A 23,890-nucleotide genomic window follows, 5' to 3' on the forward strand; every position below is an offset into this window, starting at 1 on the left:
TGTGACTCTTTATCAGCACTAAATCCTTAATGTTGGTTTCAGAAACATTTGGCTGCCGAGTTTGAACTGGTTGATTTGTCAGATATATGAACTCTAGCTTCCGGTGTCCGACTGAGATGCGCCGATGCGGCCGAACTGTTCTGGGGAAGAAACTCAATGATGAGTCACAGGTTGTGTCTGCCGGCACAGATTTTACTCCAAACCTGTCAGAGCACCGCGTCTCAGAGTTTAGGAAGTCTGAAACAGTCTGTCTCTCAGCCATGTGAGCTACAACAATGGACGAGTCTCCCGAACAGCTTTTTCCATCATGAAAGAAACATCTGAAAGGACTCACAAAGTCTCCCGCTAATCTTTGAGCTGTTCATTTATTAAACCACAGAGCTTTCATTCTCATGTGACGGACTTACAGGAAAAGTTCCTGCAGAGACCGGTCCCGAGTTTCTCTGAATTCTCACTGGACACAGACTTTGGAGGAACCAGTGTTGGACTCCACCATCATCAACAGCCCGCAGGAGGATTTGGGACCTCTGCCACCTCTCGACCTCAGCATCACCTGATCCTCGTGATGCTGACGCGAGGAGATGATGTCATTAAAGCATGAGTGCAGACGCTAAACTGACTGAGAGCTTCATCCAGTGATGTGTCCTCCAACGCAACGATGACAAGGTTGATGTCTTCATGCTGTCATGCTTTACAAAGAACAGGAAGTTACAGCACTGTGCAAAAGTCTTGGGCCACCACTTATTGTTTATGAGAGCAGGACTCTTGTCATTTTTGAAGTGCTCATGAGCAACAGTTCTGCTTTCTGAAGCGTTTTCTTTGAGTTCAGTCCTTCTGCCCAATCATCATCATTAACTAACACTGACCTAACTTTGTTACCAGCAGCCTGTCACACAAACACTTGTTCCTGTTTCTTTAGCCGACTCTAAAACAGTATTTTTGTACCAACAAGGTGATTCCTAAAGAGCAGTTAGCTGATGATCCGTCTTTAAGAACGAGAGGAACAAGCAGAAACCTGACAGAGGGCCTGAGAGATGATCTGGATTGATCAGACATGATCTCAGTGAGAAACGACTGTCAGGAAGCCAGTCTGAATGAAGGGAAAGGCTAAGGTATGAACATGACATAAGAACTGGACCGAAGAGCAGAGGAACAGGTCTGACGGAGAGCTGGATCCACATCCTGGTCCGTATGTACGAGGAGGTCCAGCAGTGAGCGTGTGCAGCTGTCTGTGATGCGTTGAGTGGTTTTGGCATTTCTTTGCTTCCGTACTTCACGTGTCCGTGTTCCTTCTGTTTGTGCTCATGTACCAGTGATGCTTTAGCACAGGGGTGGGGAGCTCCAGGTTCTGTAGGTTTTAGATGTGTCCTGGTTTAAATGGATAAAGGACCTCCTCAGCATGTCCTGAAGTTCTCCAGAGGCCTGGTGATGGTGTGCTGACCCAGGGTGAGATTAAAACCTGCAGGACTCCGGCCCTTGAGTTAACAGCGTTTTACTCTAACATGGAGTTTGTAGTGATTGATGATTTTTTGCCTCTGACGGTGTCCATGTGGTGCTTTTTGTTTTCCTGCAGGAGCCAATCAGCGAGCAGAACTTTGACGCCTACGTCACCACTCTGACGGACATGTACACAAACCAGGAGCAGTACCAGAGCCCCGAGAACAAAGCACTGTTGGAAAACATCAAGCAAGCCGTCCAAGGGATCCAGGTGTAATCAACCAATCAGCAAAGGGAGACTTTTTGTTCCCGCCGCAGGTGTGGGCGGCGAATCAGAATCCACGTACAAACAGGCAGCGATGGTTTGATCTCCTCGGTCCGGTGCACTAAAGTGTTATATATTCTAAATTCTGTTCTCTGAAAAAATTGCGAGGCTCTAAGTGTAGGAAGAGCTTTTCGTTCTCTCTTTTCTTTCTGGGTCTCGCTGTGAGGGAGAGAATCGGTTTTTGAGGACATTCACATTTTGTACGTTTTCATATGAGCTCACATAGTGTCATGTATGTTTCTAGCTGCTCATGTATGCACATTTTTAGTGTATATTTCTGAACAGTAAGCTAACGCTAACGGAACGTGAGCTCTTTTTAACGCGTGGCCACGAAGCATTCGAGATGGAAAAAAAGGTGGACGGTGGAAGCGAAACGCAGCGATGGAGGAGGATTTTTCTCCTGTGGACGATTCTGGACTTTTCAATGTTTTTTTCCTCCTCCTTCTTCTTCGTCTTCTTCTTCTTCTTCTTGCGTGTAGATTGTTCCAGAACAAGAACTGGCTTTGCGGATCGCTTTATTTTCTGCCAATGCTCGAGAAAAGTTTGTGCTTTGTTTTAAAGAAAAGACGTGCAGCTGCAGGTGGGGGCATTTTTAAAATCGGTGCTGTAAACGAACCCGGAGAGGAAACTGACCTGATGTTTGTATGAATGTATGTATGAACAGTTCTATTGGAAACATCATTACACGGAAACCCGATGGTGGAAATCCCGTTACCTAGGAGAGCCAATTGAGTCCTAGGGGAACGCGTCATGTTCACATGCTCATCGTTAATTAGTAGAAAAGACCTACAGAGAGCTCTCTGCTATCAAATCTGCTCAATTTGGAGACTCGTGTGGGAAACGTCTCTGCAATATCAGAACTATGGTTTCTAGCAGGGAGGCGATGCAATCTGCAAAGGAAAAACGTTGGTTGGGTATATGCAATCTCTTGTTTATAAGCATAGTGGGGTAACAGGAATCTTTTTAATATAGCCTGTAATGTAAAATATTGATTTTTATACAAATCTTTTAATACAAAAAGTCTTTTTAAAAAAGGAGGAGGGAACCTGGACGTGGAGTTTTAGGAGCAGAAGTATATGAGTTCCACTTTTTTTCTGTACGACTTTGCACAGGGACACCTTCGTTTCCATGTTTTGATGTTCTTACAGAAGCTAAAAGCAGTACCCGAGAGCCTGAAGCGAGGGTTTCCGAGGGTTTTGTAAAGAGTATTTATAGAGTATGACAGCGGGACTTACAGGGTCACTGTCCCCACTTATGTGCCAGTAGACTATTTGCACTTGTCCTTGAAGATATTATCCTTACGTACGGCGGCGTGCAATTTCCCAGGTGACCTCTCTGGCACACGATCGGATTTCGTACCACTGAGAGAGGAAGAACAGGGACTTGGTTCAAACCATAGCAGTTAGCTGTAGGCTACTATCGAGTGTAAAAACATTCAGCCATTTTTGCTCTGTTTTAGGAAGATGAAGTTATCCCCCGCAGCACTTTATATCTAATCACTGTACAAATGGTTAAATAGTCAATCAGTTCGAGGTTTGAATAAAAAATAATGGGGCCACGCCGCTGTGCGCGCCCCTCCCTTCTCCTAGTCGTCCTAGTCGTTAGCGCTCACGTTCAGGATTTGCCTTCTCGAGAGCGAATGCCAACGGTGCTCGTCGTCGTTCACCTGACCGAATCTCATCTATTGTACTTTACCGTCCTCTGTCGGGACTCTGCTTCCCATCATCCATGACTGCGTACGCCTTTTTCCACAGCATCGTGTCTGCAGCTTTTTGCCAATATAGTAACGCTTCAGTAGAGTAATAGCTAGTACCAGTTTTTGAATTAATTCTCATTACCAGTGAACATGGAGGAGGGACTTTAAAGCACAAACCGGCTGCTCATCTGACGTTGGGACATAAATAACAAGCCTGAAAAAGAGTATCTGTGACTATCTATAGGGAACGCAAAGAGGTCGTCGCATATTTAGAACCTTTCATAGAAACTATTGTGAATTCATCAGAGTTTATTATTTAGTCGGAGCCAGCTGATTTAGTTGGAGGTTGAGTTCAGTGACCATCAACAAAGACAGGATTTTGTATAAACTATTGTGCTCTCTGTGGAACTGAAGTTTGATTTATTTTTGTACTACACAGCATGGATTTGTTGACATTTTAATTTTGCTATAAATGTGTGAGATCACAAGTTGCTGTGATATTTCATTTATAAATTGTGAACTTTGTACAATTTTTGTCATGCTGGATGTTGACACATCTTAAACTCAGAATAAAGACAAATGTGTTGCCAGAGACCTGGAAACTATTTCTTTGTGTTCTTCGTGTGACGCTGCAGCACTTCGACGGGTTACAGCTCGCGACGGGCGTCAGGAAATGATGTCGTAAACTTTATGAATCATCTCCTGTGTGTTTTCACCACAGGTTGTTGTTTTTGTTTCTAGACCATATCTGGACACGCTAGCTTCACACAGACACACATACCTGCTAATCAGTGCTCAGTAACATCCATCCATCCATCTTCATCCGCTTTATCTGGGGCCGGGTCGTGGAGGCAGCAGCCCAAGCAGAGAAGCACAGACCGTCCTACTCCCCAGCCACCTCCTCCAGTTTATCCAGGGGAACACCAAGGCGTTCCCAGACCAGCCGAGAGATATAATCTCTCCAGCGTGTCCTGGGTCTGCCCCGGGGCCTGGAACACCTCACCTAGGAGGCATCCTTGTCAGATGCCCGAACCACCTCAGCTGGCTCCTTTCGATGTGGAGCAGCAGCAGCTCTACTCTGAGCCCCTCCCGGATGGCTGAACTTCTCACCCTATCCCTAAGGGAGAGGCCAGCCACCCTTCGGAGGAAGCTCATTTCTGCCGCTCGTTCTTTCGCTACCCACAGCTCGTGGCCATAGGTGAGGGTAGGGATGTAGATCAACCGGTAAATTGAGAGCTTCGCTTTTACGCTCAGCTCCCTCTTCTCCACGACGGACCGGTGCAGCGTCCGTTTGGAGGTGCTGATCTTCATTCCCGCTGCTTCACACTCGGCTGCAAACCGTTCCAGTGTGAGCTGGAGGCCCTCACCCAATGAAGCCAACAGAACCACATCATCCGCGAAAAGCAGAGAAGAGATTCTGAGGCCACCTAAGTGAAAGCCCTCCGCAACTTGGCTGGGTACTCTGAACTGCCACTCGGCGCATAAGCGCAGATGACAGTCAGGACCCGTTCCCCGACCCTAAGGCGCAGGGAACAAACCCTCTCATTCACCGGGAAGAACCCCAACGTACCGGCAGCAAGCCGAGGGGATATTAGAATACCCACCCCAGCCCGCCGCCTCTCACCAGGGGCAACTCCAGACTGAGACAGAGTCCAGCCCCTCTCCAGGAGACTGGTTCCAGAGCCCAAGCCATGCGTAGAGGTGAGCCCGACTGTATCTAGCCGGAACCTCTCAACCTCACGCACTAACTCAGGCTCCTTCCCCACCAGAGAGGTGACATTCCATGGTCAGTAACATCCAATTAAAATCCAAGAATGTCACCAAAGCTGAAACTGAGACCTCATGAATGGTCTGTTAGTACAGTGACCTCACAGCAGCCGTGTTATTGGTCAGATGATGTCATTAAAAATGCGCTGAAAGGCTCCAACAACACAAACACGTTCAAGAGGTCCAGTTCAGGGACTCCAGTTAGCTCAGGTGAAACCTAACAGAGAGCTGCTTGTTTCTCTGTCCACCTGTCAGTCAGAAGCCACACCCCTAATAATGCAAACAGGTAGGTTATAACAGTCTCCCCCCCATACAGGTGTTATGAAGTGGAAATTATCTGTAGGTACCAAAGCAATGTGTTTAAGTTTTAACATGGGAGTCTGTGTGGACCGACTCACTGTCGGCTTCGTTGTTCAGGTTTATTTCAGCTGTGTTTTATTGATATAACACCGGCTCATCAGCTATCGTCTGAGAATGCTTTATCTTGTGAGATGACCCCAACAATCTGAGCAGCACTTGGCAACAGTGGGAAAGAAGAACTCCCTTTTAACAGGAAGTGACTTCCGACAGAAGCAGACGTCTGCTTTGGTGTGTAACCACAGTGAAAAGATGTGAGACAGGTGCATCATGGGAAGTCCCCAGCAGCCTGAGCCTGTAGCATCGCAGCTAGTTCAAACGTATTTCCAGTACAAACTGGAAGCTGGTTCCACAGAAGAGGGGCCTGAAAACTGAAGGCTCTGCCTCCCATTCTACTTTTAAATACTCTAGGAACAACAAGTAGGCCTGCAGTGTGAGAGCGAAGTGCTCCAATAGGGTGATATGGTACTACAAGGTCATTAAGATAAGGCGACCCCTCCTCTGAGGGGGCAGTCCAACCAGCTAAATATAGTGTTTACTCTATTATTTTATACTTTATGCTCTACCTCATGAATCTCCATTTTTTACCTACCCTAACTTTCATGCTTGTTTTTTTTTCTTATTTATCTTATGTCTAAATTTTATTTATGTATTTTTATATTGTACTGTTTCTACTGTTCTGTGCTATTGTAAGGTGACCTTGAGGGTCTTAAAGGTGCTATAAATAAAATGGATTAATATTATTATTTAGCGTAAATAATCATAACGTTTATCTTTGAATTTTAACATTTGTTTAGTAATATGTATGTTTGTTTTTGAACAGTCCCCTTTTTACTACACTGTAATGTGTAAATATTGCATTGATTTATTGCTAAATTTCAGCTGCTGGCCACACCCACCTGTCTGGGGTGTACCTCACCTGTTGCCCTATGATAGCTAAGACAGGCCCCCATGACTCTGAGCTGGGGCAGAAGAAGTGATGGATGGATGATATCCATACTACGGGCTACTTTAGGACCTTGATTTGATAGTTTGAGGTAGCATGATCACATGACAGTTATTACTGTTAGACATACTTTTAGGAAACTATCTCTTTTTTTTGTTGTTGTTTTTTGACCATCACGTATCCAGGTGAATCATTCATGCAGTAATTTTGCCTTTTATTACTACTTACCTGCTGAGGAGCCAGCTGAGTTGGGTCAGGTGTTCTGGTGTGACCCACCAGGAGGAGGACCCGGGGTCGACCCAGGACAGACACCTGACTGTTCCCCCCGATAAGTTTGGTTGGGAGAGGGAGGTCTGGGCTTCTGCGCTTCATCTGCTTCCCAAAGACTTGACCCTGGATAAGTGGAGATGGGTGGATGGATAATTTGGCTCCTGTGCTCCTGTCAGCCTGCAGCTGACAGTGAGGGCTGTTTCAAACTGTCACAGTAAATTGAGTTTCATTGTTTCACATTAGCTGCAGGCTAATAGCTCCACCTGACAGTTCGGACTGGATAAGACTGGCTGCCCCTCAGAAACATAAAGTGTGATTGTCAGGCTGGTGGGGCTTCTTTACTGGAGATAAACATGTTAGCAGAAAGGATCAGAAGTCTGATGTGGAACTCAGCTGTCTTCAGTGTTTCATCTTTGCAGTTGAAACCTGATCAGTGTTTCTGGACTCACAGACACGTTTGTTTTAATGTTTGATGGGAAGTTCACGGAGCCCGGAGAAACCATGCTCCTGCTGCGAGGTTATTCTAGAGACTGAAACTGGACTGGAACTAAACCGAGGCGTTTCACTTCCAGGAAATAAAAAGCAAAGGAAACTTTTGAAACAAAAAAGAGGAAATTCAAACACAAGCTATCGATTTTCTAGAAATAAAGGTCTGATGTTGCTGTGAAGTCGTGCCGCCACATCCTTCATGGCTCGTGTCTCCAAGTCTCTGAACTCTGGGAGCGACGGCCCTGCGGTTTGTTGCTGCTGTAAGTGAAGCTGGTCTGGGAGTTCTTCTCCAGCTCCTTGGCCAGGTTGGAGCTGGTGGCGACACTGTGCTTGTAACCAAACTGTGGAAATAATGATTGGTCATGTTTTAGCCAAACTCTGGGTTTAGTTAAAAAGTGGGCAGACAGAAGGCATGATGGGACGAGTCAAGGAAAAAATGATACTGTAGGTACATTTACGAGGTGCATGAGCAATTCTAAGTTACCCTTAACTTCAGGTGTTTTACAGGAAAAGAGACACAAATTCTTCTGTAACAGGTTTTAGGTACTCTGTAATTTCCTGGTAATTTAACCAAAAAAACAACAACATATCATATGTATGCTGTACTTTTTTCATCACGGGGCTTATTATGAAGCATCTGAACCTTGTCTAACTTCTGGGTATTTTACAGGTAAGGAGACGCAAAGCAGTAAAATTACTTACACTATAATTTGTGTCTCTTTGGCTGGAAACCACAGAAAAGATAGTACTACATAAAATTACTTATACACTTAAATCACAGTATTTCTTTGTTTCCTGTACAAACCTGAACTATACCTCCTTTTTCTAGTGCACACTTGTTAAAGTATTTGTTGGTAAATATAATTATACTGTCATTTCAGATGAAATAAGTTGACGTTTTAATTACAGGGGAAGTACGCCCTCAGTCGCAGGCTTTAAGGTCCTGAAGGACCCTCCACGTCGTCTTCTTACTGTGGAATTTTGTTTGAGTTGCCACTAAATAAGAAACGAAGAATGAAGGACAGTAAAACTGAAACTAATAAAAACGGAACAGAAAAAACACTGATTAGAAAGAAAAGTAATAAAGCTGTTCGGCTGTAGGAGCACAGAGATCACTGCACAGACACTGAGCTCATTATTAGGAACTTTAGTCACGTTTAATATGAACATGCATAATTTGGAAGAGCGGATTTATGAGTGGAAATCAGAAAATAATTAATATTAGCTCAATAAAAACACATTTAAAACACCCGTAATAATAACTGAAGATAGTGACGTCATTACTTGCTGGTATGTGCTGTAATTCGTGAATTTTCCAGCAGATGTCAACAAAGCCAAACGTTTAACCTGTGGCTGCTTCACTGTGCCGATAACACAAAGATGAATAGAAATAATGGAAATGACATGAATGTGTCGTTTATGGTTGACAGAGCGGGTGTCCACTAACTGGACAGATTCAACGCCATATTTTCAATCATAACTATAATTAATATCATAAAATAAAATGTTCCTTTACCATCATCATCATTTCAGCCTCGGGAGTGGACGTCCCAGTTCAAACCAGGAAGAAAAACCCTGAGAGCCCGTCTGACTCTACAGGCCTCAGTCAGCAGGTTAAAGGTCAAAGTTCATGACAGCACAATGAGAAAAACTGACCCTGCAGGAGAACGCCTTTTCCTTTAGTAAGAACATGGCAGCACAGCCTGGGTTTGCAAAGCTGCACCAGAACAACATCCTTTGGACTGATGAGACCCGAGTGGAGACTTTTGTCCAGAAGATCAGCAGCAGAGAAGTGTAGACAACACCTGACCTGCTGCCTTGTTGTTCGTGTTTCCTCTGCAGCTCTGTGTGTGCATGTTGTACAAATACAGTTATGATTATGAATGACTGTCTCCACATGCTGAAGTCTTTTCGTGCACACAGTGTTGGTTTAAAAAGTTACTACAATATAAAAGTTGCTGGAACATAAAAGTTACTACAATATAAAAGTTACTACAATATAAAAGTTGCTGGAACATAAAAGTTGCTACAATATAAAAGTTACTACAATATAAAAGTTGCTGGAACATAAAAGTTGCTACAATATAAAAGTTACTACAATATAAAAGTTACTACAATATAAAAGTTGCTGGAACATAAAAGTTGCTACAATATAAAAGTTGCTACAATATAAAAGTTGCTACAACAGAAGTTGCAGGGATGTTGGAGCCGTGAGCTCGCTGAGCGATGGTACTGCTGCATATGATCTCCTTTAGAAGAAAGCGGGAGGACTGTGTGTGTATCCGGCTGTAAACATGTTTGTTTCTGCTGTGAAGTTCTAACATGCGAGTGCACGGGGCGGACTCCCTGCTGCCCCTGCCGGTGGGCAGAGAAACTGCAGCTTTGTCCTGCTCAGAATCATTGGTCGGTGAAACTTCAGAAAGTTTCCTTCATTGTTTCAGGAGCTCCGCTCAGAGAAGGACAGCCGGGCTGCGAGCTTCCAGCCTGCGTGTGTGTGTGTGCTGCCTCTCCTCCTCCTCTCTGAGTGTGTGTCTGTGTGTGTGAGGGGGCAGCTGGTCGCTCGGCTCTGCTCGGTTAGAAATGGCGCTGCGGGCTGCGCTGCTCTCCTCTCTGCTGCTGCTCTGCGCGGTTCGGCGGTTCGGCCTGTGCTGTCCGAGCCGCTGCCTGTGTTTCCGGACCACGGTGAGATGTATGCATCTGAACCTGGAGACGGTGCCGGCGGTCTCTCCGCAGACCACCATCCTGTGAGTACTTTCTCCCGGCGGAGAGCGGCTCGATCCGCAAGCCTGCGGAGGGGGAGGCCCGAGACACGGTCCGAGTTAGTGTTAGTGAGGGTGGAGGGGGACGTGTGCACACCGAGCCGTGCTGCTGCAGGTTCTGGGGATCAGAGAGTGCAGGAGAGGCGCTTTTAGGGTCTCCGAGCTGGAGAAGAGGAAATCTTTCAGGACACCGCAGGCTGAGCTCAGGAGGAATCCGATGGATCCACCTTAAAAGTCGATCTGTGAGGTCACAGGAAGCCTGCAGGTCTTTGAAAGAGGTCCAACCAAGCTGGTATGAAGCTGAAGTTAGATTCTGGGGCTTGTGTCCCCCTAAACTGTCCCAGCTGGTGTTTTAGGGACACATCAGCAGATCCTGGTGTTGCTTTTTGCTTCTTGTGTGTTTGCATTTGTACACCGGAGCCAATCAGGGGTCTCGCACCGTTTGTGTTCTTCATATTTGTCCCAGCGACGTTTCCAAAAACTGCAGTTATGTGATTTATAGTTTTTCTGAGTAGAACAGCTCTGACGCTTTGTTCACTGTAAATATAAAATAAATATGAGAAAGATAAACACAGTGAGGGTGGGGGTCAGCTGATGTCCGGGTGGGTGTGGTCGTTTTCTAGCTGTGACGTCAAAGATCTTTGCTTCAGTTTTTTATTGAAAATGTAAATATGTGAGTTATAGATGTGATTATTCTGCTGTGCTTTCATTCTGGGCTTTGTTGAGGCCTGAGCTCGTATCTGACGCTGAGCCCGACCTTCAGGCCGGGTAGGAAGGTTTGGGTCAGAGTATTGGGCTAAAAAGTCCTCTGGGGGGGGGCGTTCCTTCCCCAGCTGTTCCCTGCCCAGCTGTTCCCTGCCCAGCTGTTCTGTGAGAGTTCAGTTCTTCCTTGTTTATTGTTTATTGATTGTTTATTTATTTGTTTATAATCATGGTCTCTGCATGCACCTGAATCAGACGTTTTGCCATACCGAGCAGCTCCTCGCTGTTCGGTTGAGGACAGCCGTCCCTCAGCCCGAGTGTGGAGAAGAAGAGCCACGCTGGAAGCAGACTGCACATCGGGAGCACGGACGTTTTTCCACGCTCTGACGGCCATTGTGACTGGGCATCAGGAAACAGGTGGTCTCAGAATCTCTGCATCAAGCACGACTGTCTTACAGCCTCAGCAAGGAGCACAACATCTGATGGAGCGTCCGAGGAGAAGAAACCACAGAAGAAGGATGGAGAGGGCGGAGAGACAAAGACTTGAGAGAGTTTCAGCGAGCGAGGGGGCGCAAACTCTCCCTCTGCTTTTAAAACGGAAGCCTCGCCTCGCACATCTGGATCTGCTCGCTTTGGCGTGTTTGGAGGAGAACCACTGATGCTGTCACGATGCTGCGTCTGCGTGCGGCGCCTCGTGGCGTTTCAGAGACACGTTAGAGCGGCGAGGATGAGTAAAAGAAAGATGAAGACGATTGTGAGCGGCAGCGCTGCTGCCCTTCCTCGTGTTGGCTCGTTTCTCCACAGTGAGCTCTGACCCTGTGGCGGGCCTCGTCAGCACCGACTCCCAGCCTGGGTCAACTGACCTCTCCCAAACCGAGGCCCTCACGCCCACAGCGTCCTCGCCGTGGCGTAGTGCGTCTCAGTGACCTCCCCTTCCTTCTCTGATTGTCTTTGGAACTTTTTGTTGTTCATGTTTTTCTTCCTCTGCCATGAAAGGACGGAAATTCTCCGGCATGCGCTGGTCAGCATGTCATAGCGGCTCGGCTCAGCGGGAGAACACACAGCTCCACATCTGTCCGTCCCAAACATGTGGCCCCTTTGTCTTTAAGCGGGCACGTCATACGCCGCACTATAAATAGCTTCATCCAGGACAAAGGGGGCAACTCAGCCAGGCGTGCCAGAATTAGCCGTTCCCTGCCCGTCAGCCCTCGGTGGCGGCGCTGCCCACATACCCCAGAGGAGGATGGAGGAGGATGTGTGTGGCCACAGATGAAAGGCCTGTTCAAGCGCTGATCTCAGCAGGAAGTCGCGCCTGCTGGTCGAGGTGTAAATGCATCTTCAATGCTCAGCACCGGTCATCGTCACCGCTGCGTGTGAGGCGACGAGCCCTTCATCTGAAACTCTTTCACAGTTTCTACCGTGAGCTGTGAGGTGGTTTCAGGACGAGCTCGCAGCTGCTGCAGATTCTTTCTGACCTCCGTCTGTGGCTCCACAGGAACGGCCCCCGAGTCCAGCTGGTGGCGTGCCGTGGGAGGAATTTAAAGTGATAATATCACAGAGGTGGGAGATGATGCTTCACGTCAGCCCGTGTCTGTCCTGCTAAACCTTTACTACCTTGGTATTACAGCTCTGTTCAGATATTTGTGATTAAAGTCGAAACAGCACACGTGCTGTTCACGTGTTTATGTGAGTGACTGTTAGAGATGATGTCGCTCTCCACGAGCTCCTCCCAGCACCGATTGGTCTGCTTGGTGTGAAGGTGTGGGCTCAGCTGGAGGATGATGATGTTAGAGTCACAGAAGCTGAAGTTGATGATGTCATGTAAATATCAGGCAGAGCTGACTTTGTTTGTTTAGGCCCGCCTGATTCGATGATGTCACAGCCACGTCAGAGCGTGCAGCGCTGTTTTTTGCATACTTGTCACATTTAAATGTTAATATTAGACAAAGATAACTGAGATAAATACAAAGTGCTGATTTCCTTTATGAAGAGGAAAGATGATCTCTGTGTGAAATGTCTTGTTGAATCTGGGTCACGACACAAAGACCGTCCTGGTTTTGTGCCCGCAGCGTTCCTGTTTGGCTCTCGGGCCTCCACACATGGAGGTTTGTGTGTATTTGTCAGCTGTGTCCTCTGTGGACGCCTGTTTGAGACTCACGGTCTCTGCACATCTTCTCAGGGATTTGCAGCAGTGGGACGAATGGTCCTGTTTTGCCAACATGGGGTATAAACTGGTTGTTTTCGGTATTAGTGGCTCACACAGGGATGTGCGCTGTGAGTCAGCTCGGCGTGCATTCGTGTCACGGGGCTGAGACACTGGTAGTGTCCTCTCCCCAAACGGCCCGATATCTGCCTGCGTGACGGGCAGCAGCGCGGCCGCTGGAATGTGCTGTAGTCAGGGTTTGTGGGGCTCGGTGTCGGCAGCACAGTGGAATGCAGAGCCAGAAATCCCCACAGCTTTGCTCGCTCAGGCCGACCGGCCGAGATACAAACCAACTCCTTGGGTCTCGTGTCGGGGCACAAACCTGCAGTCGCTGAGGGTTTAACCTCGCCTCTCACCGCGCTGCAGGACTCCGCCCTTAAACTTAGAAAGCAGTTTTGAACTTCCTGTTATTATTGGAGTTTGTTTTTACTGGATTTTTGGTTAATTTGAACAAACATTTGCACAGCCGGGCTCTCCGCTGGGCCCCCACCTGCAGCCATGCGATTCATCAGTGGGTCCGTATGGTGCACGTCTGTGATTGGCTGTTTTGGAACACGCAGGCTGATTGTGGATTGTGTGGGGAGCGTGTCGGTCAGTGCACGTGTGCACAGACGTCTCGTCAGGCTGAAGGATGTGTTTTACTCCCAGCTTTAGTTCTCTGCAGGGAGCTGTAACTGTAATCACATTACATCTTTTTGTAACTACACAAACCAACATGCCAAACATGGCAGCTCACATGTTGTGACAGGTCACATTCTTGTTTTTGTGACTGGAGTCTGAAGGCTGCAGTGATTCTTTCAGGTATTTAAAATCATGGGGGCGTGGCCTCCTGCTACAGGTAACGCATGCATAGAGGCTGAACTCAACATCCAGCCTTACGCGGGATGTTTTCCAGATAAATGTCACGGCCATGTTTGGAGCTCCTGCTCTGCGAGGAGGCCGTTATGTACTCGTTTAACTCTGTGATTCGTACAGGCCCGGCAGCCGCTGGCAGCTCGGCATGCAAAGCCGAAGAGCCCGTCGAGCATGGTGAGGCGCACACGTGGCCCTCAGATGCTGGAGGAGCTGGGAGGCAGCCAGCTCCGCTCGCCGTCCGGCTCACGCCACATTCATAGAAACCTGAAATCCTCCCAGCTCAGCGTCAGAGCTTTAAAGAGGCGAACAGAAAATAAAAAGCCAGCAGGTCTGCGAGTCGGTGCCAGACGAGCTGCAGGTTCCTTGAGTGACCTGATCTGGGGTCAGATTACAGGTGCGTGCAGCAGCTGCGGGGCAGACGCCGCACTTTCACACAGGACCGGTTGCTTTTGTCTGGGTTTGTGTGCCCACCAAGTCCTGCATGATAATTGGCTTTGCCTCGTGTTTGTGATCTGGACGCCGGCCACGTCGGCCCCGTTCACACCGCTCGGCTTCTGCTCCTGCAGCTGATGTGCAGCCAGACGGGCGAGAACGTCGGAGGCTCACATTTACTCACCTGTGTGGCTCAGCGGCTTCACCTGGCTGCAGTGCCAGACCTCCACCTGCTGCAGGCCCTGGTCTCATGTGTTCGTGGTCTTTGTGAAGCTGTGAACTGATTTCCTTTCTTCGCAGGAACACCGTGCTTCACTTCCTGCGTGTCTTTGACTGTTTACATGTCAAACGGATCACAGCAAACACAATGACTTCCTGTTACTGTGGCAGAGAACTGTGAGTCGCATTATCGTGGAAATGATTCACAAATCTCAAAGAAAAATTCTGATTAGTCCATGAAACTGGCTCGGTTTCCATACCAACCCATCCAGGGTCACCACAGACCTGCTGGAGGTCATCCCAGCATCTCCTCTGATTACTGAGCGCGCTCAGAATGAACCGAGCCGAGCCGACGATGGTCAGGGTCAGAGGAGCGACTTTCAGAGACTTGTCAGAGGACGGGTGGCTGGATGAACATATCAGCTGCAGTGATTGGCCGAGTCGGTGTTTCTGCCTCGTTCCTGCTGTTTTGCTCGTTAGTCGTTCCCTCAGAGTTGGTGTGATGTGAGGGGACAGGCTGTGTGCAGTGTAGCATACATGGATCTGTTTGAGTGTTTCAGGTCGTTTGATGGGAGCAAACTTAGAAGTTCAGCAGTGGATGAGATCAGGATTTGCCTCCCTGCACTTGTGTTTGTGTACCTGAGTGTCTGAGTGAGCCTCTGTGTGGGAAATGCCGATCTTTTTCCACGCCTCCCTGCCTTTGCTCCCATTGTTGTTCATTTCCCTTTATCTGTGACCTGGGACGCCGTTCTCAGACTTGCTGTTGTGTGGGAGTTAGCCTTGCTGTCTGCCGGTTCCTCGAGGCGTGGGACCGTAATGGCTGTTATCTGACTCATTAAATCAGCTCTGCCACAAATAGCATTAAAATGCTGCGTGTGGATTTTGGGCCGGCCTGCAGCGCTGCGTGGACGTGCATGTCTACAAACACTGTTTACTGAGCGTGCTCCGCACTGTAATTTCCCCCTTTATGGACTGACTCACTCGCCTCCCCTGCTTTTCTCCGGTTTCTCCTCTTTCTAAACTATCGAGCGGCTCCAGAGACCGCCGTGCTCCTCGGGCGAGTTATTACATCCTGTTTGATTGTGTTGAGACAATTGAGGTTTTTGCTTTCGTGCTTGCAGAAGCAGCGTCGACGTGCACGTTGCAAAGCTGCCTCCTCTCTCCGAGCGGGGATTAGACGTGGTTGTGGTTATGATGGATGGGCAGCGTCGGGCTTTGGCGCTCACGAGGGTTTCATTAACAGATCTGCAGACAGAACGAGCTCTGACACAAACACACGATCCAGCTGTAGGACAGCCAGCTTTCAGTCTGTCTCCTCCCGCTGCATTGGAGCGCTTGTCGGGGCCTCGGGGCTGATTTCACCGCCTCCCGTCCTTCCAGGACATTCTGGTCAGCTGAGCCTCGACAGCTGATGCTTTAAACACACCCGCAGACAAAGCTCTGCTGACCTTATTTAGCCTTCTCCACAAAGAGCCGCAGTCATGCCAGCCATGAAAGCGGCACACACTCGCACTGAGCCAGAATAACACAGCCACCGAGCAGGACGCGTTAAATCCGGTCCAGTTAACGACCTCACAGCCATCGGCAGCTCTGAGGGCGGGGTCGCATGTACGATATGGGCTTTTCAGACCTCCTAACAGAAGTTCATTATAAGGAGAGCTGCCTGATCCAGCACGTAGCCCCCCCTCCTCCTCGTCCTCACAGCTGGGGGCGGTGTAGGCGCGACGGCCTCGGCGTGTCTGGACAGAGCGCTCTGTGGGTACCGTACCTGCTCTTTCCTCGTGGACCCTCACGGCTCTGTCTTTGAGCTGCAGAGCAAACCTTTGGTTTGAGACTATGCCTGTCCTCAAGTCTCCGTTACATTTACTCTCACATGCATCACAGCACAACAGCAGCAGGTGTTTGATTAGACTAGAGGTGATGGTCTAATATTCACACATTAACTATAAAAGAATAATTTCTGGGATTATTAGACGTGGTATATTTCCTCATGTCTGCCCTGGTAGGATGTAAAGCAGCGCTCAGCCCTCATTAAACAGCAGAGATGGAGGATGCTGCAAACAGTCAGGTGTAGTTCAGTTAAAGACGGGAGGTCCTGCACCCGGCCCGGTCCCAGCTCTCTGGAGCGGGTCCTTTAAATATTGGCACGAAGGAATTTGTGAACAGGAATGCTGACAGGAGCCTTCAGTTTACCCAGAATGCACCCTGTGTAGATTTCTTCAGTGGAACTGATCAGATTTCAGGTGTAAGCTTTTGGATTTTCAAGTTTTTGGATTTCATAGGATGAGTCTTTAGAGTTGGGGGGGCTGTCGGGCTCTCAGCAGCCGGATGTCTGTCAGTTTGGGTCTGAATGACCCAGATGACTTCCTCTGCCAGGTCGGCGGATACGAAGAATGCTGGGAGCTCTGCCGGGGGAGGAGTTCTTCTAGAGGAGGAGGAGCGTTGATATTTTCCTGTCTCGACTCTCAGCTCCGTGACGATTCGGCCTCGTGGATCCGTCCTGACGCTCGTGTCTCTGTGGCGCTGAAAGAACATCACGGCTCAGATGTCTCAGAGCCAAAGACACAACGTTCAGATTTCACCAAGCTGGAGGAGCGGCGTGTTTTCAGCTCGTCGCACCGACGGCACGCTCGCTCTTATTAAGGCTGATTAGTGCCTGAGCTCATTACGAAGCCTTCTGCTTGTTATCTTTGGGGCTGATGTGCTTTAAATCGGTCCTCGTGATTAAAGCTCGATAAGAGCATTCCTGCCACATGAGTAAGACGCCCAGACATGCCTCAGGATGAGAGCGTGGCGGCTCTGCGCTGGACTTTATGGTCCCTGTTCAGCTTTTATCCAGTACTTACATCCTGCTCTCCTGCATGTTTTATTAATGAAGCACAGCTTTGCATTCATAGGTTTGCTGATTTTGAGCCTTCATAGAAGTGCTGCTTATTCATTTAGCTTTTTATTGATCGATTGATTTTCCTCCTGCATTTTCTCTGATCGTCATTTGGCAAAACTCATTATTAAAAGCAGCATTTAAAACAAAGATAAAGGTCGTTATTATTATTGATCTTTATTCATGCCAGTGCATTATTATTTATTCAATTATTCAGTGAAATAAATGAATGAATAAAGTCCAAGCAGACAAAATAATTAATAATAATAATAATTAATAAAGCAGGAAATAATTATTTCCATTTTATTTGTTTCTGTATTTATTAACTTATTTTACACAGATGCATAAAAAGAAAAATAAATGACACACAAATAAATGAAATGAGTGATATTATGTAATTTCTGGATCAGTTTCGTGCTATGCACATGAATTAACAGACGTTTACACTCAGGTCCATAAACACTTGGACAGACTTGGTTCTGTCTCAGTGAATTTGAATGAAACAGCTCAGATTCAGCTTTAATTCATTTGTTTACAAATGTGAGGATCACATGTTTAACAGTTCCTTCATCTCAGGGGCTCAAAAGTAATCTGACAACTTAAATAAGTAAAAATGTCCACGTCATACTTGGTTAAAAAGCCTCTGCTGGCACTGACAGCCGAGTCTTGAACTCGTGGACATCAGCAGGTTTCCTGTCTGTCTGAACTCAAGTCAAGTGGCTTTATTGTCATTCAGCCATGTGCAGGTGTACAGTGAGACCGTGGTGCTACATATGACAGACTGTCAACACGGGACTACATAACCTGCAAAAATGGCAAAAAAACTAAACGAAGACGGCGCAACAGAAATGTGCAAAATGTGCTGTTTAGATGTTTTATGGTCCAGTCTTGTCTTTTTAATAGAAATCTCCCAGAACAAACTGGTCTGAATGGATAAATAAATGTTATGCTCGGCTCGTGTTCCTGATTATGAACATGCTTTCTTCTATTTTCAGAGACCTGAGGTTCAACAAAATCAAGGATTTACAGCCGGGTTCCTTCAGGCGACTAAAGAACCTCAACACCCTGTAAGTGTTCTCCAGCCAGACGCACGAGCTCAGCGTGACGACGGAGCTGAAAGGTTCATGCTGACAGTCATGCCTCGTTCTGCTGCTTTCGCACGCGTGCAGGTCGGCTCGAGGATTTGAACGTCTCACCTGAGCTCGCTTTGCACCTCTGACCTGCTGCGGCTCTTTGCTAAGCTAACACAGTACAGGCACTGACACTGAAGCAGTTTGTTTGTTTCCCCTCAGCCTTCTCAACAACAATCACATCCGGAGGATCCCCAGGGGGGCGTTCGAAGACCTGGAAAACCTCAAATATCTGTGAGTTCAGCCGTCACTTCCTGTGTTTGCTGTGTCAGACTGTTCTCAGAAGCTTTTCGCTCAGTCAGCAGAAAGGCGCTCGTGCTGGAACAAGCCTCGCCGGGCGCTTCAGAAGCCGTGGACGGCTGAGGCTGCGTTGCGGAAATTGTGCGAATGAAAGGCCTCCTTTTGTCTGATCCTCTGTACTTATGTGTCTGGACGCGGTGACCTGCAGGCGTGTGAAGCCTCGGGCTTGGCTTTGTGAGTCACGCGCGCGATCATCCCGCGGCCTCAGCTGAGCTTGCAGCCGAGAGCTCAACTCGACTGTCAGCGCCAAACATCGGAAACTTAACGCCATCTTTAGTTCCCCTGCTCTGATCCCAGATCAGCCCCGCTGACCGCTCTTTAGTCATGGAGATGATGGAGCCCAAGTGACCTGAAACATGTAGAAACCAAACGTCCCTGATCCCCCCCCACCCCACCCCACAGCCGTTTCTACTCAGTAAGCCAGAGAGCAAACATACACATTCCTGAAATACATGCCCCCCTCCACACACACACACACACACACACACACACACACACACACACACAGACACACGCTCACACACACACAAACACTCACACACGCGCTCACACTCACAAACGCTCACATACACAGACACACACTTTCATGTTGTAATGAAATCCTCAGCTGCTTTGATTACAGAGCTCACTTTAAAGCACAGTGGAGGTGAAGAACTGACCCTTTGAAGATGCCCCCCCCCCACACACACACACACACTCTTCTCACCTCTTCACTTCCTTACAACCGTACAGCACCTCCCCCCAGCACTCCTCTTTATTTAGTCCTTCTTCAGCTCCGTCCTGTAAGCTCTCTCTTTAGTGCTTCATTTTGTTTTCTTTATTATGCATATGTGGAGAACCTTTGGAGAGCCTGTGGAGTCCGGTCCCGACTCAGCAGCTTGTAGCTCCTCCTTCAGCAGCAGTAACCTGCAGTGATCGGTCTGTGTCATCACTGTGGGCGGGCTTTGGGCCGCTCTTCTTCAGGTCGTGCAACCCTACGCTGCCATGTTGTTTTAGAGAGAGTCTGAGGTCTGACCTCAGGGTGAATTTTTATGGGACGTCCACTCCTGAGAGGATTGTGAGTTAACACAGCAAGACCTGCAAACTGCCAAAACCTGTGCTTTCATAGAGGAGCTCATGCTGATGATGATGATGACTGTAGAGGTTGGTGCGCACCTCGATAGTTGGCTGTGTCAGTAGGTAGCGAGGTGCTTGGAGGGGGAGGTAGTGTGTTGTCCACTTTAGTGTTTAGGAGGCGTTTTACTGCTTCGTGCAGCAGAGCAAAGCTGAGTGCAGAGAACAGAGGGGGGGCAGCAGGGTGGGCCCTCATTCTTCCCCACAATCATGTTGTGCTATTAAACTCATGAGGCAACCGCGCACGCTCCCACCGCCGCCGCACTGCCAGCGGTCGTTACACAGCGATGTAACACGTGCTCATTAGCTGTTAGCATAACCAGGACTGTGAGTCTGACAGGCTACTGGTCCTCCCCTCTGTCCTCCACACTGTGTCTTCCTCTCTGTGTCCTCCCCTCTGTGTCCTCCTCTCTGTGTCCTCCACACTGTGTCTTCCTCTCTGTGTCCTCCCCTCTGTGTCCTCCTCTCTGTGTCCTCCACACTGTGTCTTCCTCTCTGTGTCCTCCCCTCTGTCCTCCACACTGTGTCTTCCTCTCTGTGTCCTCCCCTCTGTGTCCTCCCCTCTGTGTCCTCCACACTGTGTCTTCCTCTCTGTGTCCTCCCCTCTGTGTCCTCCCCTCTGTGTCCTCCCCTCTGTGTCCTCCTCTCTGTGTCCTCCACACTGTGTCTTCCTCTCTGTGTCCTCCCCTCTGTGTCCTCCTCTCTGTGTCCTCCACACTGTGTCTTCCTCTCTGTGTCCTCCTCTCTGTGTCCTCCCCTCTGTGTCCTTTCTTCTGTGTCCTCCACACTGTGTCCTCCCCTCTGTATCCTCCCTTCTGTCCTCCTCTGGCCCCTCCCCCCTGTGTGGGCGTGAGCAGCTCTGATTGGGACAGAAAGCAGATCGGAGTTCTGACGAAGTCCTCACCGAGATTATGGGCTGAGATGGCGTTCCCATGAATCCTCCCGTAAATTCCAGTGAAGATTGAAGGTTTTCCTGCGGGAGAAAAAATTCTTCCTGATTTTATTACTGTGATAAACTCAGCTGTCGAGCTAAAGGGAGCAGCCGGGCTGTGGTTCTGCTTCATTTCCATGAAAACGATCACTACAACAACAAAGTCCAATGAACGCAGCTCGGGGAGACGTCACTGCCGAGCGGTGGCGTGAAGCCCGACCGACACCGTGAGTCAGGCAGACGTGCAAAGAACAGCTCGTCACGAGTGGACTGAGGAGGGAGGTGAAAGGTCAGGCAGTCATTAGCTCTTATTTTTTGTCGCATTTCTTTCACATGTGCCACGGAGAAAAAACATGCACATGTCAAAGGTCGTGCAGCACAGGAACAGGAGACCTGAGAGCTGTGAGAACCAGCACAGCTCCACTTCCCCTGCCTGTAAAAAGTTCATGTTTTTAAGTTTTCAGGTGAAAAGTTGTAATGCTGTCATCAACGCTCATCTGTCACTTTGTTCCCGTTACACGCACACAGGCCACACCCCCCACCTCTGCAGTAGTAGATGTTTAGGATCAGGATCAACCGTGTCGTAAAACATCTCAGAGAGTTTAAGAAAGCTCGCGTTGCCGGGCGGTGCTCGCAGAGATCGTCTCACCTGAAGCTTGAACCGTTTGCTGCCCCAAACACTCACCTGCTGACCACACCTGTCCATGTGAAGCAGGACGGGCTCCGCCCCCGAGACACGTCTGAATACTTCTACAGACAGCAAACGTTTATCCTTTCTGTGTGTGTGTGTGTGTGTGTGTGTGTGTGTGTGTGTGTTACTAATGATGCTGATTATCTCTCCTTCCAGCTATTTGTACAAGAATGAAATCCAATCAATTGACAGACAAGCATTTAAGGGGCTTGTCTCTCTTGAGCAACTGTAAGTGACCTACTTCCTCTTCCACCTTTTCCTTCTGCTCGCAGCACCACTCCTCCTCCTTCTCTTCTCCAGCTGTAAATGCCTCCACCCCCTCCCCCCTTCCTGAAAAACAAACACTCCATAAAGCCTGGCAAAGTCTCCGTCATGTGACGTGTTATCTGCGAGCATGTTCTTGTGGCATGACTGCAGACTTTGCAGGTGTCATGTTTCCCCCACAGTGTGCTACGCCCACCCTTCATCCACCTTTCTGCTGCCACCGTGCATGCCGTGACTGCAGCCCCCTCGCAGCTGCGCTTGCCTCCCGTGACCCTTTCTGCATGAGTCACCAGTGTTTCCTCCACAGCTGCCCCCCCCCCCCCACCTCTAACACAAACCGAAGGATGGACTCCGCCTGTTTCACGTGCACTCGTCACAGTTCCTCCGTTGGCCCTCAAGGGTGAACGTCGTTAGGTTTACTGAAGCCGGATCACAAACTCAGATCCCGACTCAGTGTGCGTTCTTCAGATCAGCTGATCTGAGCATTAACAACCACATGTACTGTGAAACCTGGACATGAGTGGGGGAAACACTGGCTTCATGCCGTGCGGTCAGGATGGCGGCGACGTTGCGCCCCTCCCTCCTGTGAAGCTTGCAGCATGAATTCACCTGCGCTGCTGGGACGTCCAGCACGGCTGCTGTGGAGCAGCGTGTCTGCACGCCACAGCCTGACTCGCTTCTGTCCCGCTGCAGAAACAGCTCCTGCTCTGATTCGCTGTAAATTTGCTGTTTCTTTGTGTGAAATCTGCATCGTGTGTGTTTAATCTGTGTGATGCAAATCCTGCCTGTCAGAAACACGTCGAGCTCTGTAAACCTGCATGTCCGACAGACGTATGTGTGGCTGTACACGAGGTCGTAAATGTGCCGATGGTCTGCTGTTAGGCTTCTGCTGCTCTTTCTGCTGCGTCTGCTGAGAAACTCAGGCTCAGTAATCTGTGAGGAGCCTGTGACTCACTGTTCTTCGCTGCAACAGAGAACAAACGGCCAATTCACCAAGTGCACTCCAACATCTGTTTTGAGTTTACGTATATGTGGGTTTTGAGTTTTAATGGTCCTGCATCATCGGGCGACGCATGCCAAAGGCTGAAGAGTAGCCCAACAGCGCGCGCCGTTCGAGTTTATCAGCGTGCCTGCGGTTTGTCAGGGAATCGGACCTGTGACGACACCGGAGCGGAGAAACCTCAGGGCTGAACGCGTCACAGCCCAGAGAGCCGCGGATTCATGAGTTATCAGCTGATCACCGATGACATCAGCCCGTCGGCAGACGTGATGGGAGTCACGTATCGGTGACAGTTTTTCAGTCAAATCTAGAAAAATGAAATTTTAAAACGCCCAGAACATCATCGGTAACTCCACCGTTTTATGTCATCGCTGTAACTGAGCGTGCTCAGACGGAGAGTTACTGATGTCCCCGTGTACGCGAGGGTGCCTGGATCGTCATCGTAATGTTGGATATCACGCTGTAGTGATGTCATAGTTTTGCATCATCACCCCCCACCCACCGAACTTCCAACCCTGACCCCGACTCGGACCTTGAGCGCCCAATTTTTTAAAATGTTTTTCTGAGTGGACGTAAGCAGTTGCACAACTATGACATCACAGCAGTGTGACTGTTAGGGCTGCCACGATTAGTCGACTAGTCACGATTACGTCGACTATCAGAATCGTCGACGACTAATTTAATAGTCGACGCTCGTTTGAAGCTTTGTAAGATCCCAAAAGACGCAGGAATAAGTAGTAGGATTTAAGAGTGTAATAACGGACTGAAACAGAAGATGGCAGCACTGCATGTACAAGGATGCCAGCTGCCGTTAAACCCTGAAGAAGAAGAAGAAGAAGAAGAAGAAGCTCTGTCCCAGAATTCATAGCGCGGCCCAGCCCAGTTTCCAACAATGGCGGCAGCTAGTTAGTTTTAATATTACTCTTATTATTCTTTCTGGGTCACAAAATAAACGTTTAACATATTTTCAGGCGAGAATGTAGCTGTGTAAACCTCAAATATCTGCTCAGTTTATCAGGACACCACATATTTTCAAAAGCGCTCCGACATTTTCGGAGACGTCTGTTACCCACTAGCTCGATAGCGAGCCGGGGCAAGGCTCACTAGAGCCGTGAGAACACCG

The 23,890-nt window shown here is 48.6% G+C and overlaps 2 protein-coding genes across 7 annotated transcripts in view; both read left to right on the forward strand.

Annotated features, from left to right (window-relative positions):
- LOC113012716 (myelin transcription factor 1-like protein) overlaps positions 1–4,060 on the forward strand; it is a 112,995-nt gene extending 108,935 nt beyond the window's left edge. For all 4 annotated transcript variants that reach the window (XM_026153014.1, XM_026153013.1, XM_026153012.1 and 1 more), the window contains one exon: positions 1,574–4,060. In XM_026153014.1, the coding sequence (XP_026008799.1) occupies positions 1,574–1,714 (141 nt within the window). In that variant the 3' untranslated portion in view covers positions 1,715–4,060. The remainder of the gene's footprint in view (positions 1–1,573) is intronic.
- Positions 4,061–8,248: 4,188 nt separating this feature from the next.
- pxdn (peroxidasin) overlaps positions 8,249–23,890 on the forward strand; it is a 34,938-nt gene continuing 19,296 nt past the window's right edge. Inside the window, exons 1-4 of one of the 3 annotated variants that reach the window (XR_003270613.1) lie at positions 8,249–10,031; positions 18,334–18,405; positions 18,631–18,702; positions 21,660–21,731. Coding sequence is in view for 2 of the 3 variants with exons in the window: in XM_026151541.1 (XP_026007326.1) it covers positions 9,868–10,031; positions 18,334–18,405; positions 18,631–18,702; positions 21,660–21,731 (380 nt within the window). In the remaining variant the exon portion in view is untranslated. The remainder of the gene's footprint in view (positions 10,032–18,333; positions 18,406–18,630; positions 18,703–21,659; positions 21,732–23,890) is intronic. The other 2 variants (XM_026151541.1, XM_026151542.1) reach the window with 2 other exon arrangements.

This window comes from Astatotilapia calliptera, chromosome 19 (assembly GCF_900246225.1).
Source record: "Astatotilapia calliptera chromosome 19, fAstCal1.2, whole genome shotgun sequence".
NCBI classification, from domain to species: domain Eukaryota; kingdom Metazoa; phylum Chordata; class Actinopteri; order Cichliformes; family Cichlidae; genus Astatotilapia; species Astatotilapia calliptera.